Raw genomic sequence first — 18,607 nt, 5'->3', positions numbered from 1 at the left:
TTAAGCTGCCAGCACAGCCAATAAACTTTTAAAATGTGTTACTCTCACAGTAAAAACCAAAACTAATGGAATGGATGCTTGATAGCAGACTGGTGTGTTAAAACTGCACACAGCCTTGTATGTTCAAACGTATATGACTCATGTCTGCAAACTCCACTGGTTTTCCTAATACATTTGGTAACTAGCATTTTTTTTAGCTCATCTATTCTGAAAAGTGTTGTTCCCCCTCTACTTTTGTCATGTTGATTACAGTCCAACACTATTTACCACAGTATTTACTTCATCCATTTTTTATTCTTCCAGTCATATTTTGCTCTTCACATCCATAAAAGATGACATGTTTGTAGCTCATCATGCATGTTAGAGACTAAATGTTACGCAACATCCCACATCTTACATCTGCACTGACATCAAGAACCAGGAACAGAAGAGTCTTATAGTCCCTGAAAATCATCTGTCTGGCTGAAGACTCTTCAAAAAACTCAAAGAGCACCACCATCCTGCTTGAAACAGATGAGGCAGACACACACACACACACACACACACAGCCTCTCAGTGTTTGAAGTGCAGCCTGGAATTTGGCCCAAGTGGCTGCAGTGCTGATCAGTATGCCTGCCATAACACTAGTTTGAATAGAGAGCTCTCTGATGTTGCATCTGGGTAAAAAACATTGCTAACATCATCATGCTGCAAATGTCAAGCTTTACTGCCACATGATTTTAATCCTCACAGGTGATCCTTAAATTTATATCTTTAAATTTTATCATCAATATCCACACCACCTATGCTGCGTTTCATTTAGGGGTGCTCCGATCACAATCGGCCAATCGTTATGAGCATCTTGTCAGTAAAGCCGGTTCTCTAATCAGCGGTTAATTCCATCAGGTGCGTGATTTCACATAGAGCAGCTGTTACTACACAGAGCCGTTGTTAACTGAGAAGATGCGCAAATCCACTTCATTTTCAGCGTTTATTGGCGCATCTTCTCAGTTAACAACGGCTCTGTGTAGTAACAGCTGCTCTATGTGAAATCACGCACCTGATGGAATTAACCGCTGATTAGAGAACGGCTTTACTGACGAGATGTGCATTAACGATCGGCCGATCGTGATCGAGCACCCCTAGTTTCATTCAAAGTCGAACGTACCATATTCCCACTTGATATTTCCAACCATACAGTAAGAAACAAAATGACATTGCCTTTATCTTTGTAGTCGTTTAATTGTCAATAATTCCAATATATTGTCAAATGAAGTAAAAACATATAATAAACCTGATAAAAACAGGAACAATTTGTTTTTTGATTTTATTATTATTATTATTATTATTATTATTATTGTTGTTGTTGTTGTTGTATGCAAAAAAAAAAAAAAAAAAATCCAAGTCAAATTCAGTTGGTCTTCTGTTGCTCTATTCCAGTTATGACTTTCTGAGTTGAAGGGAACGCAGCATTAGAATGTCAAATTTACAGTTACACAATGCTCAGTATTACTGTACAAATCACATCTTCTCATTGCTTAAGTGATCTTCACATCATTCGTAGTCCTGGTCCAGTTTTGTCTGAAATTGTATCACCCCTCTCCAGTAGAGAAGCCCTCACATACACTTACCTCTTGTGTCACTCAGTACTGCCCCCTATTGTCTATCATCCCAACTGCAGCTACCTTCTACCATTCACTTAACAGACATGAAGAAATATACATGATATACTTTTCACAAAATGCAGACTCTAACTTCCTACTTTGACATTGCGCAGATGATACCAAAAGCACTTAAGTAATAATTCAGAATTTTTTTTTTTTTTATAATGTTCACCCAAAAATTAAATTATTTATTTATTTATTCACCCTCATTTTATTCTAAACCTTTTTTTGCTGTTATTTTTTCCATGGAGCAAATCACATTGAAATTCAATTATAAGAAAATGTTATAAAAATCACCATAAAAATAGCCTGTGTATGACTATGAAAAATGTATGACTTTTGTTATATTATAATTTGTCTAAGGAACAGATTGAAATGTAAACCACTATATGCTGATTATCTTCTTCTCCAGCAAGGATCATTAACTTCAAGAATCACATCAGTGAAGAAACAAATTTCAGTCTGTTCCTCACATAAAGCTATTATATCACTTCAAAAGACTTAGAATATAGTGCAAAATTCCTGCTGCGATACAAGTCACTTTAGATACCAACATCTTAATGAATAAACGTTAATGTAACATAGTTGGCAGGATGTTGCCAATTAGAATTTTAGGGAAAAAATTAACAGTGTACAACCTGTATATTTTATTTATTTTTTTTATCAAAAGGGTATGACATCAAAACGTCAATGATAGAACTTTCCATTTTGGATGATCTTTTCCTAACATCATCCTTGAATCTGAAGGGTTTAATTCGTATAAGCAGCTCAAATCATCTCCAGCTTTCATCTGTCCTGATATTATACGAATATTGAATTTTGAAATATTTGTAAGACCATACTGTAATTCTCTCGGAATCTCCCCAGATTTAAAAATGTCATTGCACATCAAAACAGAAGTTTGCACATGCATTGTTATTAATAGTAGCTATAAATCTGAAGCTAATAGTAGCTGTATGTCACCTTATTTATTTATTTCGAGTCTTACTTCAAATAAAATAACTGATAACTACACAAAGATTGTTTTCTTTTTCCTTTTGCCCAGTGTGCTGCTCTACATTTGTGAATGTTTCACATATCATAGTCATCTCCGTCTGCAGTGAATTGTGTCCGTCTTTGACCTTTGACCTGTGCCCCTGGTCCCCATCACTGTGCCATATGATGGACCTGTGTGTGACTCACGCTACTGTCCTTCTCTCCCCCTTCTCCTTCCCTGCCTCTCCTCACTCCCCCCATCCTTATACCTCCTCCCCCTCCAACACAGAGACAGACCAGCCCTCCCTCGTGTGGTTTGACAGAGGCAAGTTTTATTTAACATTTGAAGGTAAGTTGGGGTTAATATCCAAGGACGTAGCGCGTGCACACTCAAGTCTCATCTGACATCTGACTTCCCCCTTTTTCTCACGCGTTCGTTCCTTCATCAATCTTCCAAACATCTGCTTTGCTCTGTATACCTGCTTTGCCATTTAACTGTTCATCTTAAAATCATTGGCAGGTTTTCTTTTCTTCCAAGGATCATCATATTTTTACCTTTGTCACTAATACTGTGTTTTTTCTCGCTCTTGTTGTGGCTGGTCTTCCTTGATCTCACCATTTCAACTGTGCTCTTGGATCAAAACATTATGATTCAGCTTCAAATGCATGCCATGGAAGCTGACTGTTTTCTGTTTCAACTTCCTTTCTTTTTCTCTTCCATCTTTTGCATATATTACACCTATCCTTGATTGTTCTTATGAATCCAAGTTAATGGAATTGCATTCAAATTTAAAATTTAAACTAGAATAGAAAAAGCTTTGTTGGGAAAATCATAAATTTAGTATGTTTAAAAAGAAATACTGAATATTAAATAATATTAAGTTGCATCTCCTAAAAATGGTACTAGATCTGTTGTTTTATAATTTTTTCATGGTTACAATTTATAAAGATGCAATCCCGTACACTATCAATTCTTACTATATTTTACAGTTTATTAACGAAAGCAATGTTTCAGTCCTCTGACCTTCATCGGCATATGGTTACAATTTGAAAAATTTTATTTGTAATTGTATATCATTACCCTTTGGGTCAAATCTGAAAAAGTTTTCCAAACTTTGAAACAATGAGCATTTATTGTTTTTCAATATTACTCAAATAATAATTTAGGGACCAAAAGCAATGGAATCGGAATCTGCATTAGAATCATTACATTTCTTGTAATTATCATCCCACAAAACCAGATTTAATATTCCTTAAAATAAAATTACAATTACTTGAATTAATACAGATATGCTTAGTGGTTTTAATGCCAATTTATTTACTAGTGTCTTTTCTGCTTACTTATCAAATTCAGCCATATAAATAACTACTCATTTTTACTTTAGTTAAATGTAACTAAATGTAAAGTTTCATTTTTTTTTTTTAATGATTATTATTCTTGAAACCAGAGTGTTGAACTTGGGTGTGCATGTTGTTGTATGGGCTCTCTTTTGTAAGGGTATCAATTTGCATCAGTTGGTATGCCCCGCTAGTGAACTGCCCTTTTGGGAACTAATGCTTGAGGTGAAATCTAATCACGATTAGCCTATTCAACATTAAATATAATTGAACAAACTTGCTTTTACTGACTAGTCTAAACAGTGTGGTCTAGCTAAGTCAACAGAAAATAGAGTCCATCTGAAGAAGGCACTGTTCTGGGTTTAAGTGCAAATGGAAAAATTAGTTGAAAAATTGCTGATTGTCTCAAACTAAGAGTCTATTTGTTTTTATTTCCATTTTTCTCGTTCTTTCTCACCCATGTATTTGCCTCTGCGTTGTATCTCAGTGATAATCGAAATTGTGTTTTGTTTGCAAGCACGCTGTGACTGCATGTGTTTCTGTTCTCTCAGGCTGTTCTCGAGGGCCCAGTCCCCTCACCATGGGGGCCCAGGACACACTGCCTGTTGCTGCAGCTTTCACAGAGACAGTTAGTGCCTACTTCAAAGGAGCTGACCCCAATAAGTATGTTACAATCTCAGAACCATGTTAACACAGAGACACACACACACACACACACACACACACACATATATATAAAAGCATGCATCAGATATTTTAAAATGTACATAGCATTTTTATTTTGATTTTATGTACATAAAAATGACATTTGCACCCTTTTAAACAAAACTTAAGACTGAATGTACCTGAAAATATCAAATGGTGTGACTGCCAAATATTAATATGAAATTATGAAATAAATGTTTTTTCTCTAGTTCACGCTGGCCACAATTATTGGCACCCAAATATTGCAACGTCGTTTTCCCAAGATAACAGCTCTGAGATTTCTCCTATAATGCCTGATGAGTTTAGAGACCATGAGACCATTCCTTTATAAAGGAGGATCTCTCCAGATCCTTCAGAATACCAGCTCCATGTTGGTGCTTCTTCTCTTCAGTTCACCCCACTCATTTTACATGACCAATTATAAGATTTCTAACAAAGGCAGTCATTTTTTTATCTGTTGGTATTTGATAGAATCAATGCTGTCATGTATCTGAACAAGAGACTTCTGGCAGAAAAATACGCAAATAATATTTAAGATCCAGCAGTATATTTAACCGTGGACCTGGGGTATTGTTTTATCCCTGTTTGCTTTACTGCCAATAAGCAGTAAAAAGCAGTTCTTTTTTTTGATCTCACCATAGAAGCCAGTCCCATTTGAAGTTCCAGTCTTGTCTGGCAACTGAATAAGCTTGATTTTGTTTATAGATGAGCAAGAAGGATTTTTCTTGAAACCTTCCCAAGCAACATGTGGTGATGTATGGGCTGTATATATATTAGTTTTTCAATGCTTTAGCTATTTTCTTACAGCCACGTTCTATTTTGTGAAGTTCAACAGTCTTGTTCTGCACATCAGAACTATATTCCTTGATTTTACTCCTTGTGAACGCCTTTATGTTCCTCATATTTATAATCCTGTGGTACAGGAAGCCATGGCTGGAAAATGTCATGCTGTAAATGTAAATATGATTGGGAATATACTTCAGAGATATTTTACTCATAAGAATTTCTAGGAGTGCCAATAATTGCGGCATTGGAGAAAAACAACTATTTCATAATGTGAGTTTCTTTCCATTTTTTTCCCCACTTCAATGAAATGTTAGATTTGTTTATACGAAAGCTCAAAAATTCAAATAAAAAAACAAGTCTTGAGATGCATTTTTTTTTAAAGTTCAACTTCTTTTAACTTGAACGTCTGCTTTTTAGAGAACCAAACATGTCCATCTAGCATGTGTTTACATAGAAATACAATGAAAATTAGTGCAGTGGAAAGTAAAAAACCTGTTCAGTGTGAATAACCCTTATGAAGTGTTTTATTGATCACTCTCTGTTTCTACACACAACAGACCTTTACTTATGTATGTATGTTTCTAAGGTGTGTGGTGAAGATCACTGGAGAGATGGTGTTGTCCTTCCCAGCAGGCATCACACGGCATTTTGCAAATAACCCCTCGCCTGCTGTGCTAACCTTCAGCATAACCAACTACAGTCGTCTGGAACACGTCCTTCCTAACCCTCAGTTACTGTGCTGGTAATAACATTCATCTAACATCAACTACAACAGAACCTTCACAGACCATAAACGCCATCATATTTATTGACTAGTGAATGATAATTATAAATTTCCTTATTAGTCACTCAAATTAAGCAGCAGCCATCAAATATATGATCAATTATTGCTTATGGACTTACATAATTAGTAATGGAAGGAGGGTTTGTAACTTAAGGTTATACTTCAGTATAGCTTAGCACATCCTCTCACTGTGAGAATTACAGTCACAGACTGTATGACTAATCACATGTGATCTCCACACTTTTGGAGGAGAAGTGTGTCTTTTGAAGGGTGTACGGAAAGAGACTGGAAAAACAGATAATAGCTCATTAGTTAAGTATGATTTGCAGATTGAATGCTTTTTGTTAAATTTCCTACAGTGACACCACGCAGCCCAATCCGAACTCAAAGGAGTTCTGGGTGAATATGCCAAACCTGATGACCCATTTAAAGAAAGTGGCGGAGCAGAAACCACAAGCAACTTACTACAATGTAGACATGCTGAAATATCAGGTGAGAACCTCAAAGCAACACTGACTACAGAGGCATACGAGTACTTGAAGTCATTGGATTGTAGAAAATCTAGAACTGGTATTTCCCTCATATTTAAAAAAAAAAAAAAGTGCTTCTCAATTGGTTTTGCTTCGGGACCCAGATTTGACCTTGGACATCAAGTAGTGACCTAGTAAAGTTCTGAAATTGTTAAGTTGACGAAATAAAAATGGCGTTTAAAACAAACTTATAATAAAATGAACATGTACCATCTCATACCACTTGAATGAGGCTATGTCATTAACACTTCATTACCAAATATGCCTCAGGTGTTACCGAAGGGCCCACAGTCCACTCCTCTAAATCTAGCAGTGAGCTGGAGGTGTGAGCCCAGCAGTACTGATCTGAGGATAGACTACAAATACAACGGTGGGGCCATGACCACTCCTGTCGCCCTCAACAATGTTCAGTTCCTCATCCCTGTGGACGGAGGCATCAGCAAACTGCAGGCTGTGCTTCCTCCAGCTGCCTGGTGAGAGATGGACTGGATTCTTCAAGTCCTTCAAAAATATAATTGTCATTGTGAAAATAAAGCATTGTGATTTGCACTAGATTGCGTGGGTTTGAAAAATTATACTATGAGTTTCTACTAGATGTGGAGGAAGAATATAATTTTTTTTATTATTGCTATGTTTATAGGAATGCGGAACAGCAGAAAATCTTATGGAAGATTCCAGATATTTCTCAAAAGTCTGAAAATGGAGGTCAGATTCATGGTTCATTCTTGTGTGTGCATATATATATATACTATTGTTCAAAAGTTTGGCATCTCTATTCTTCATTTATGTGTTTAAAAAAAAAAAAAGAAAGTAAAAAATATATTTTTTATATCGTAAACAATTATTACAATATAAAAGAAATGTATTGTATTGTATTAAGCTAAGCTGAATTTTCAACAGCTATTACTCCAGTCTTTAGTGTCACATGATCCATCAGAAATCGTTTTATTATGCTGCTGAATATTTTGGAATTTGGAAATGCCAAAAGAACAGCATTTATTTGACACAGACACATTCTATAGATAATAATAAAACGATTGCTTCTCTTTTTTTCATCCACTCTTTTTTTATATCTTCAGGTGTGGGATCTCTGCTGGCCCGTTTCCAGCTGACCGAGGGTCCCAGTAAACCCGCCCCGGTGGCAGTGCAGTTCACCAGTGAGGGCAGCACTCTGTCAGGCTGTGACATTGAGCTGGTTGGCCTTGGATATCGTTTTTCCCTCATCAAGAAGAGGTTTGCAGCAGGTGAGTTATGCGTCTGTTTCAAGCATTAATTTGCTAGGAATCTTTAGGAGAGTCAGAACATGAGATTATCGAGGCATTGTCAAAATAAGTTACGCTGTGTGTGCTTTTATCATAGGAAAATACATGGCAGACAACTAAACAACACCAGGCAAGTCTGCATATTTTGGACCAATTCTGAATATTTAAAACACAGGACATGACCCCAACCTGAGCTTATGGATAAACCTTTGTAGATGTACAATACAGGTGGACCTCACACACACTCCAGAAGTATTATTGTAAACTTACATTGTAAAATGTGGACCGTTTTAGGGTGTTCTTCTAATTGTGAACTGTATTCACTTTGCAACATCTGTATTACGGCGGTTAAATGACTTGGGTTTGTTCGTAAGGTTAAGCCTCTGTTTCTGTTCGACGTGTTATTGGCTGTGCCTACCTGAACCTGAATTCTCTGTATCCTTCTCTAAAAGTGATACCTAACATGTGATGTTTTTATTACTCTATGCATTCAGTATCAAATTTTCGAACAAGGTAGCAAATTAGTCCAGTGAACAAGTGACTGTCTAAAAGATGAATGAGCCTCTGCCACAAGATGGCGCTATACTGTTGCATGTAATATGAGGTCTGCATCGGATTTTGGAATTGCTCAAGCTTATTTAGTTAAGAAAACGTATTCAGGAATATCTCATTTTAATTTAAACACCACAGTCAGGTTCATTAATTGGAAAATAATGGAAATTATATTTTGTCAAATCTGTTTTTAGACAGCCACAGCTTTAAAAATGTCCTGCTTGCAGAAGACTCACAAAAAAAGATTTTACTCAACAGAAAAGTCATTTTTAAATTGAAAATATATATCTTGAAGGCCGTTTGGTGTTTTCTTGTATTGTTAAATAGCCTTTCTGTTGTTCCCGAAGGGACAGTGTTAGACATCAGAGTACATGACATCATTCTATTTTTATTTATTCATGATTTGTTGTATAAAAAAATAAATGAAACAAGTAACACTGTATATGAATAGGCTTTGAATGGTATCATAATTTAGGATCCTTGAAGTTTTTGACTTTTTGTTATCTGTGTAGTTGGGTAAGTTGTGTACAGTATAATGCTGAGGTATAATTTTTACATTTATTTCAGATATGTTTTTTTTAACTCAAGTGCAACAGAAAAGTTATGCTGTATTGGGTCAGGGGTGCATTTGAAAGAGAAAACGAAACAGGATGCTGTATCTTTCCCAGATGCATCACGCTTGATGTTATTACAGTGTTATATATAGCAGCACTATTAGTTCAACATGGATTGTCAGCTTTTGGACTTTGTAAATTCTTTTATCATTCTATAGGATGTGTTTGTATCCAGCCTCCTGAGCATGAGCCCCTGCGCTTCAGAACATCTTTATTTTGCAAATGGTAATGGTCTCTGTGAGATGACAAGGTTCTCGAGTGGTTAAATGACCAAATCGCTTTTTCTTTTTTTCATTTATACGTGTATCTCCAGAATTGTCCTTTAAGAGAAAAGAAGCTGCATATTTTTTAAATGTTTAAACCTATGAATAAAGTGAAAAAATATTGTTTCTTGTGGGAAAAAAAATGAAAAGGAAAAAAAACAAAAACACTGTGTTACTGTTTAACTTCCCAGATGCTCTGATATATATATATATATATATATATATATATATATATATATATATATATATATATATATGTAACATTTTGGTTCCATCTTTGAGTGTGTGATGTAGACGTTGTGATGGTTTGGAGAAGAATATGCTGGTGCTTTGTGAGTCACAGGTTCCATCCACATTTAACATTAAGGATGAGCACTACCATCCGTTAACACTGCATTGCATATTTTCTGAGCACTTAACTAAAGGGGTTTTTATTGCACTGAGTTCAATTGAAGAACAATTTGGGGTCTGTCAGCCGAGAGAAAAACCTATGAATTTAATTGCGTGTAATGCTTAATCAGTATGTCTACATGGTCTAAAGTGAAATGTCAAAATGTGAGCAAAAGAAATAAGAAAACACGTGTCAGTTTCGATGTAGGTGGAGCTGTGTGTGAATGTTGAATTGCATTAGTTTGTGTGGAGTTGTGTATGTGTTCGAGGAAGAGTGTGTGAGTGTGCTTGTACGAGTGTGTGTGTGTGTGTGCTTGTACGAGTGTGTGTGTGTGTGTGTGTGTGTGTGTGTGCGCATGCGTGCGTGTGTAGGTGTGTGTGTTGTCTGGTAACTGTAAATCATTTTTTCCCAGCAACATGTGTAAGATGTGTTTGTACAAAAAAATGTTAACAAAGATCTGAAATCCTGAGATTACTTTGCTCTCTCCAAAACAATAAAACGTATAAGCCTGATAAATGGATGTATTGTGTTATATTTCAGATTTATCAATTAATAATACTGTAAAATATTATGCCTGAAATGTAGTAATATAATATTGAACTTAATACAGAACATCTTAATTTCATATCAATACTCAGTTAGGTCCAAATTGGTTTAACCACCAAAAAAAGGGGTCAAAATATTGTGAAATCATACTAGAAAAATAAACACCTTTTATGCATATGCAATAATGTTTATTGACAAAATTGTCAAATACAAGTTACAATTAAACACTTTGAATGCAAGATTAGTGCTGTGGACCTCACTATGTGATTTCACTGCTGATATTAAACCACATTTCATGGTGCATCTTAGAGTACAAGTGAAGCAGAATGATCTAATCCCAAATTAGACATGCTTTTTACATAAATTAGTATCATCTACTGGCAAATTAAGCTGTTACGTGAATCACAGCTGACTGTACACTTATAGAGATGTTCATATTCATCTGAACCCGATGTGGAAGAAAACATATGGTGAGAAACAAATAGAAAAACACAGGTTCAGTTCTCAGCAGAGCAATGTGAGGTCACTTTTCTTGCAGCCCATCTGACAGCAAACGCTATTCAGGTCTCGTCTGGTCAGGTCAGATCCCAGACTCTCACTCAGATCCTCAGAACTGCTTAGATCTGCATTCAAAAACCCTGTGCAATGACAAACACAAAACACAAAACTGTTGTGCCTTTTGAATCAACAGTACTCTCAGACTTAAGAGACAGGAGATTGTGTTTGCTGCACTGTGAAAAAGCCAGCAGTTTAACTCAGCTCGTCTCAGTCTAATGGGAATGTAATGTCACCAGACGTTGTTTATCTGTTGACTGGAGAGGACTTGATCTCACTGATACAATTAAAGCAGTGCTCTGTTAAATATCATCAGACTTTAAGAGTAAGAAAGAAGAAGAGATGCTTAGATACTCATACAATCATAGGTCGTTTGCAGAAACTTTTTTTTTAGCAACTTATAGAACCATTTTAGGAAAAATATAAATGTCAAATAAGCAGTACATAGAAAAAAAATACATTCTAGTTTTCTATACTTGTACAAACTAGCATTTTTTTTTTCATTGTTTTACTGTTTATTTGATATTGAAATATATACATATTAAATGTATTTTTTCAATATGTTTATATTTTATATATAAACAAATAAATAAATGTATATATATATATATATATATATATATATATATATATATATATATATATATATATATATATATATATATATATATATATATATATATATATATATATATATGGTACAATATCACCAAATATTTTTTTCATAAGAGACAACAAATTTTTTTTTTTTAAATGCCTTCCATCTCCCATTTTCTCATATAATCTAAATTTCCAATTCTTTAAATGATTTCAGATCTACTTAATTATTAATCTGGATTCAGTAGAAATCAATAGAATTTCCAAAGGGTCACAGAGGCTGTTGATAGAATAAATATTATATTAGTAATAAATTTACATACTATTATTATTTAAGAAATATTAAATAAATATATTTCTAATGATTGCATTCACATGATTGAAACCGATAATTAACTACTATTAATTGTTATATAGAAAGAGGTTTAAGATTTAATAAATTTTCATAGTGGGGTAAAAAGTCTTTTTCATATATAAACTAGATCTGTTCTAAAGCCCAACACTCACACCAGCATTTAAGGCACATGATGATGTTTCAGAGTCTGCTATAGAAAACTCACCTTCCATATCCAGGGGACTGCCGAATCTCCTCCACCTGGAGCCCCCACACGTGTAGACGATGGCACGGATGAACTCTCGGCCGCACAGCTTGACTGTCCTGGCATCAGCCTGCACGTCTGACACACTACACGCCGCCCACAGCAGCAGGACGGGCAGCAGTAGTGCGGGAGAATGAAAACTTGTCATAGCGGCTTCAGTCTGAACGTGCTCCTCCTGTTCTGCCCTTGTGTTTTCTTAGGTCCTCTCTATCTTCTGCCAAGTGCCAATCTCTCTCAGGTCTGGCGAACGTCTGATTTGCTCATGAGACGTCACCCCAATTTATGGCGGCATGTTGGACAGCTCATGCTGGACCATTCCAGTCTGTCCAAACCCCACCCAGCACTTACTCGATCCCCTCAAGTCAAACAACTTTGATCAGAAAACAAAGGGCAGCAGGTATTTAGGTGCTTTACTGCCCCAATCTGGAATGAAATTACATCCTTAGGGACAAGCTGTTGTCTCTTAACATCACCAGTTTAATGGTCTCACTGCAATGATATTCTCCTTAATGAATGGATAATCTAGTCACATAAAGACCAACGCTGCTCCCCGAGCCAAACAGATGTCCACTATCTGCTTATGTGACCATCAAATTCTGTTCCCTTAAACCAAGTTGGTCAATGAGAAGAAGTAGTGCAAATGAGCAATATGGCTATAATCCCAGCAATTATGGTTTTATGGCTGATGATTAACAGTATGATCTCTACTGACAAAATAACATCTGCCTGTGGTCAATACAAGGAAAGATAACAGGAAACATATTCAGCAAAAAGTTTTTCCTCAAAAAGAAAGAAAGATTTTGTTTTCTGAATTCAGTTACAATTTCATTAACAGACATTTGGTATATAATATAATAATATTTGAGATTTTGTGTTGAAGGACATCCATGGCACATACGCTTACAAGTAAAAGCTGACATTCATAAATATTATATTATATTATATTTATTATGTAACAAATGTCTATTAATTAAATTGTAACAATTTAGAAATTAAAAAAAAAAAGTTTTTACCTTCCATTTCTTGCTATATTAAATTATTAATGACTGCAAGACATGGTGAATATAATATAATAGAATTATATATTACAAATTTCTCTTAATTACATTTTAATTTATTTCAGAAAGCATAATGAACATAATTTATAATCTAATCAAACATCAACTTATCATTTTATGTCATTTTTTATTCCAAACGTCAGTTAATTACATATTATTTTAATTCAGAAAGCATAAATATAATATAATATAATATAATATAATATAATATAATATAATATAATATAATATAATATAATATAATATAATATAATATTTATGAACATCAACTTGTCCTATAATATAATATAATACAAATATATTTATAAACATCAACACAAAACCCCATGCGGGAAAATGTTTTAAAATATAAAATGACCATATGCCATATGGGTAAAGTCCAATATACATTAGTAAACAAGCAGGATCCATTTCCTGTCATAATGTCACAGCTGTTCTTTTTAAAAGCCCCCTTGTTAAAGATGAGGTGCATCTTCATCGCTAAATTGTTTGATTTGTACTAAAAAGCTCAAATGATCGATATTTTGAGAGATGTTAAGAGAGAAAAGCAGTTCAGTAATGAGTCATTTCTAAAAGTGTGATGTGGTCCTCGTGTTGTAGATAAGCTGTAATGTGTGGAGGCCAAGTGGTAATAGAACTGTGTGTCCATTACCATAGAACAAACACTTACATTCTGTCTGTGGTTCCCATGGGAAAAAAAAAACAAAAAACAATACCATATGACAATACAGTATAGTACTTTGACTATTATTTGGGGGAAATTGTGTTCTTAACAATCAGTGCCTGAATGCAAACGTGTTTGAAATACAAACCCCTGTTATCTCCAAAATTCTTTGGTTTCATTTTTTACAATATATATTTTATACTTTGTTAAACAGTTAACAAAGCGATGTTGTTATAGTACCCATAATGACGCTTGAAACGCTTAAAAAATACATTCACCTAATCGAAATTACAAATAATTCACCATAGTATAATTTAGTTCAAGATTTTGACATTTACCTAAAAAGATTACTTATTGTTTTTTAGGAGTATATTTATTCCTACAAAGAAGCACAATAAGGCACAAACAGGCAATGTGCTGTAAACCCACTGTTGTGTAAATGGAGTCGCTCAGTCTGCCAGAGAATAAAGATTATGATGATGGAGAGGTCAAGACAAACAGCCTGACCCTCCTACAGTATGTGTCTCCGTCAGTCTTTCCTAATGTGTGTTGACTGGACAGTGTGGACCGGATTACATCCTCCAAATTCTCCATCTACACAAGAGATATAAATGATTTCCACATTTGAGTAAATGGATTACTTGGAGTATGGCACAGATCGAACTACATGGAAATGAACAGATAAAGCCTCACCTGTGTGCTGCCTCCATCTGGCAGGTTCTTCGGCTCGTACACAGGGACCTGCCCCTCACTGTCCCCCACCAGAACACAATCTGTCTCGGGGGTGAACAGCAAGGCCATTCCTGGACTGGTCATGCTGAAAATCGTCAGGTCCAGACTGTTAAAAAAATGAGTACAATGTAAGACTAAGAAACTAAAATTATGTTAAAATAAAATGGAATAAGATAAGGGATAAGACCTTCGGGTTCCACCGCTGGTTGTTCGTTATCACGGCTTTAGTTTCATCACATCTAACTCAGACAAATTACAAATTAGTCAACACATGGCTCAAACATACACAAATGAAGCTATTTCAACTAAAAGTAGCTAAACTGGTCAGTATTGTGCAATAGTCAAGTCAAGTCTAGCTTTATTGTCATTCCGCTACGTGTGGACATACAGTGGAACGAAATGTCATGCCTCACAGGACCACTGTGCTACATAAATACAGACATACAATCAAGTAAAACAGTATAAACCTATAAACAACTAACCTACTGACAGATTTTGTCTATATACTATATATAAATGTATACCTACTGTATACAGTGGGTGTGGAAAGTATTCAGACCCCCTCTTCACTCTTTGTTATATTGCAGCCATTTGGTAAAATCATTTAAAAGGGGGGTGAAATGCTATTTCATGCATAATGAGTTTTTTACACTGTTAAAGAGTTGGATTCCCATGCTAAACATGGACAAAGTTTCACAAATTAAATTGTACGTTTGAAGGAGTATTTTTGTTCCAAAAATACTCCTTCCGGTTTGTCACAAGTTTCGGAAAGTTTTTTTCGAGTATGGCTCTGTGTGACGTTAGATGGAGCGGAATTTCCTTTTATGGGTCTGGTATAGCAGAGCAGAGTCATTCACTGATCAGAGCTAGAGCGAATTGTCACAAAAGGAGTGTGTTTTTGGTTGCCAGGGCAAGACAACCCTGCACAGATTACCAACCCAAAAAAAAAAAAAAAACAGCATTAAGGGACCAGTGGATGGAGTTTACTTTTACAGAGCATCAACGGAGTTGTGCAAGTGTTTTTGTTTGTTCCCTGCATTTCGAAGATGCTTGTTTTACAAACAAGGCCCAGTTTGACGCCGGATTTGTACATCGTTTATTTCTTAAGGATAATGCAGTCCCAATGAAAAAGGGTCACGATCGTGTGTTGGAACCGCAGGCGGTGAGTAAAACTGCTTCAAATATCTTTGTGTTGTTAACTTAGCTATCGGCGCGTAAGCACATCAAGTAAACAACATGCGATGTTGTCATCAAACTGCACTTTCCACATGTACAGCTTAAAAAAGAAAAGAAAAAAAAAAAGACGACATAAAGTGGAACTTAGTCATTTTCCAAAACCGCTAAGAAAATATATACAGTTTCAATACATACTAGGGCTGTGCAAAAAATCGAATGCGATTTTCATGCACCTCTCATCAGTAAAGACGCTCCTGTAATTAGAAGTATATCTCCAGCATGTGCGTTCAGATCAGGGTTGCCAGGTTTTCACAACAAATCCTGCCCAGTTGCTTCTTAAAACTAGTTCAAAACTAGCCCAATCGCGTTTCCGGGAGGTTCCCCGATAAAAATTGCTTCCTGGGGTTAGAATATAAATATTCTGGAAGGAAGGGAAGGGTTTCCCTGGTAAAACAAGCATTTTAGGGGCTAAATATCACGTTATTGGTATTGGGATTGCTTCAAACTGCGGACATGAAAAACAACCGCAGACTTGGCAACACTGGTTCAGGTGGAGCGGCAGTTACTAGTTACTACAGAGCCGTAGTCTACCGACAACTAACACAAAATCGCTTTCAAAATCGACAAAGAATCGCCTGCGATTTTAACATTGATGTTGTGTAGATTGTCAGTGAATTACGGCTCTGTGTAGTAAATGCCAAACAGTGTTGCCAAGTGTGTGGTGGTTGTTTTTCATGTCCGCGGGTCAAAGCGACCCCAATACAAATAAGTGATATTTAGCCCCTAAAATGCGAATTTTACCAAGGCAACCCTGCTAAAAAACGTATATTTTAACCCCGGGAAGCAATGTTTTATCGGGGAACCTTCTTGAAGCGGGATTGGGCTAGTTTTGAGAAGCAACTGGGCAGGATTTGTTGTGAAAAACTGGCAACCCTGATCTGAACACACGTGATGGAGATATACTCCTAATTACAGGAGCGTCTTTACTGATGAGATGTACATGAAAATCGCATTCGATTTTTTGCACAGCCCTAACATAGAGACGTTATTGCTGATGCTGCTCTTGTTAAATTTCAGCCTCTGGATCTGATTCTGGATCATAAATATACGCTGAATCTGACTGTTAGCCTTGGTTTGTTTTGGATGATGTTTTTTTCCTCAAGGTAATGTCAGCTTCCAAACGCTCTCAACGCAAAAGCTTACTGGCGCTCGTGATTCTTTAGCTCCGCCCACACGTCACGCCTCCAGCCGGTCGTGTTTTTCCGGGAAAAATCGGTACAGACTATTTTTCTCTTAGAAATATAATAAGACTTTTTGGAGTTATGAAGGATGCAGTACTACTCTATAGGTACTCAAGATTAACAGGATATTGAGTGAAAACGAGCATTTCACCCCCCCTTTGAGTTTTTTTTTTTTTTTCATTAATGTACACACAGCACCCCATATTGACAGAAAAACACAGAATTGTTGACATTTTTGCACATTTATTAAAAAAGAAAAACTAAAATATCACATGATCTTAAGTATTCAAACCCTTTGCTGTGACACTCATATATTTAACTCAAGTGCTGTCCATTTCTTCTGATCATCCTTGAGATGGTCCTACACCTTCATTTGAGTCCAGCTGTGTTTGATTATACTGATTGGACTTGATTGGGAAAGCCACACACCTGTCTATATAAGACCTTACAGCTCACAGTGCATGTCAGAGCAAATGAGAATCATGAGGTCAAAGGATCTGCCTGAAGTGCTCAGAGACAGAACTGTGGCAAGGCACAGATCTGACCAAGGTTACAAAAAAATGTCTGCTGCACTTAAGGTTCCTAGGAGCACAGTGGCCTCCATAATCCTTAAATGGAAGATGTTTGGGATGACCAGAACCCTTCCTAGAGCTGGCCGTCCAGCCAAACTGAGCTATCGGGCCTTGGTGAGAGAGGTAAAGAAGAACCCAATGATCACTGTTGTTGAGCTTCAGAGATGCAGTCGGGAGGTGGGAGAAAGCTGTATAAAGTGACCCATCACTGCAGCCCTCCACCAGCCGGGGCTTTATGGCAGAGTGACCTGACAGAAGCCTCTCCTCTCCAAATATTGAGAAGTTGTCCAAAAGAAGTTCTGAGCAATGCATTTTACTAAAAAATAGGTTTTGATATATTTACAGTAGGACATTTACAAAATATCATGATGGAACATGATCTTTACTACAATAGAAAAGAAAAATCAATCATTTTCACCATACAATGTTTTTTGGGCTATTGCTAAAAATATACCCAAGTGACATAAGACTGGTTTTGTGGTCCAGGGTCACATACAAACTGTACACACACAAATGTTTCATGGTTTGTAAACAAAAATATTTATGGCTGGTAAGTTTTCTCAAGTCACTGGCCATTGGCAAGTGTGGCAAAATGTTAGTTTTAGGACCTGTTTGTACATTATTAAGGTGTAGTCACGTCTGCGTGAGATCTTTTCTGTCCTTATGCAAAACTCCCAATCACACAGATTCCTATTGAAATAACTGGATTTTGCCTGCAACATTTTATAGAGCATAGATAAACATGATTGCTTCTTGATACAAATATGACATTATGTAGTCTAAGGCTTTTTTTCATATTTTGAGTTAGAATGAAAATGTAAAAAAAAAAAAAAAAAAAAAAAAATATATATATATATATATATATATATATATATATATATATATATATATATATATATATATTCCAGTACTTTGTATTGGATCCATTTGCTGATTCTTCCATCACCATACAGAGATGAGTATTTCCCCATTATCCTCTCCAGCCAGACCTGACTCATGATCAACCCATCTGAGCATGTCAGTG

At 35.9% G+C, this 18,607-nt stretch overlaps 3 protein-coding genes across 18 annotated transcripts in view; 1 reads left to right on the top strand and 2 right to left on the bottom strand.

Annotated features, from left to right (window-relative positions):
* The window catches only part of LOC128015611 (SH3-containing GRB2-like protein 3-interacting protein 1), a 68,152-nt gene extending 57,793 nt beyond the window's left edge, over positions 1–10,359 (top strand). For 10 of the 16 annotated variants that reach the window (XM_052599594.1, XM_052599603.1, XM_052599596.1 and 7 more), the window contains 8 exons: positions 2,908–2,967; positions 4,508–4,619; positions 6,034–6,189; positions 6,591–6,723; positions 7,032–7,234; positions 7,402–7,466; positions 7,841–8,005; positions 8,121–10,359. In XM_052599594.1, coding sequence (XP_052455554.1) covers positions 2,908–2,967; positions 4,508–4,619; positions 6,034–6,189; positions 6,591–6,723; positions 7,032–7,234; positions 7,402–7,466; positions 7,841–8,005; positions 8,121–8,143 — 917 coding nt within the window. In that variant the 3' untranslated portion in view covers positions 8,144–10,359. The remainder of the gene's footprint in view (positions 1–2,907; positions 2,968–4,507; positions 4,620–6,033; positions 6,190–6,590; positions 6,724–7,031; positions 7,235–7,401; positions 7,467–7,840; positions 8,006–8,120) is intronic. The other 6 variants (XM_052599605.1, XM_052599602.1, XM_052599601.1 and 3 more) reach the window with 1 other exon arrangement.
* A 194-nt stretch (positions 10,360–10,553) lies between these two features.
* LOC128015615 (relaxin-3-like) lies at positions 10,554–12,443 on the bottom strand. The gene is made up of 2 exons (XM_052599617.1): positions 12,102–12,443; positions 10,554–11,027 (listed from the first exon to the last, which is right to left on the bottom strand). The coding sequence occupies exons 1-2, from the start codon at positions 12,286–12,288 to the stop codon at positions 10,894–10,896; spliced, it is 321 nt and encodes a 106-aa protein (XP_052455577.1). The 5' UTR covers positions 12,289–12,443; the 3' UTR covers positions 10,554–10,893.
* A 1,824-nt stretch (positions 12,444–14,267) lies between these two features.
* LOC128015113 (dynein axonemal intermediate chain 4-like) lies at positions 14,268–17,895 on the bottom strand. Its single transcript, XM_052598803.1, has 3 exons — positions 17,786–17,895; positions 14,556–14,700; positions 14,268–14,456 (listed from the first exon to the last, which is right to left on the bottom strand). The coding sequence occupies exons 1-3, from the start codon at positions 17,893–17,895 to the stop codon at positions 14,334–14,336; spliced, it is 378 nt and encodes a 125-aa protein (XP_052454763.1). The 3' UTR covers positions 14,268–14,333.
* Between the last annotated feature and the right edge of the window lie 712 nt (positions 17,896–18,607).

Source organism: Carassius gibelio, chromosome A6, assembly GCF_023724105.1.
Source record: "Carassius gibelio isolate Cgi1373 ecotype wild population from Czech Republic chromosome A6, carGib1.2-hapl.c, whole genome shotgun sequence".
Taxonomy (NCBI): Eukaryota; Metazoa; Chordata; class Actinopteri; order Cypriniformes; family Cyprinidae; genus Carassius; species Carassius gibelio.
The sequence above is the reverse complement of the archived record's forward strand: the minus strand, read 5'-3'. Positions and strand labels throughout refer to the sequence as shown.

Bases quoted from the DNA above. Each gene is read 5' to 3' on its own strand.
- LOC128015615 (XM_052599617.1), bottom strand. From the start codon at position 12,288: ATGACAAGTTTTCATTCTCCCGCACTACTGCTGCCCGTCCTGCTGCTG. The intron at 11,028-12,101 runs GTGAGTTTTCTA...GTCATTGCACAG, and splicing joins CAGTCCCCTGGATATGGAAG to GGTTTTTGAATGCAGATCTA.
- LOC128015113 (XM_052598803.1), bottom strand. From the start codon at position 17,895: ATGCATTGCTCAGAACTTCTTTTGGACAACTTCTCAATATTTGGAGAG. The intron at 14,701-17,785 runs GTCACTTTATAC...TTTTTTTAACAG, and splicing joins GTGGAGGGCTGCAGTGATGG to TCTGGACCTGACGATTTTCA. The intron at 14,457-14,555 runs GTGAGGCTTTAT...TCTCTTGTGTAG, and splicing joins CAGATGGAGGCAGCACACAG to ATGGAGAATTTGGAGGATGT.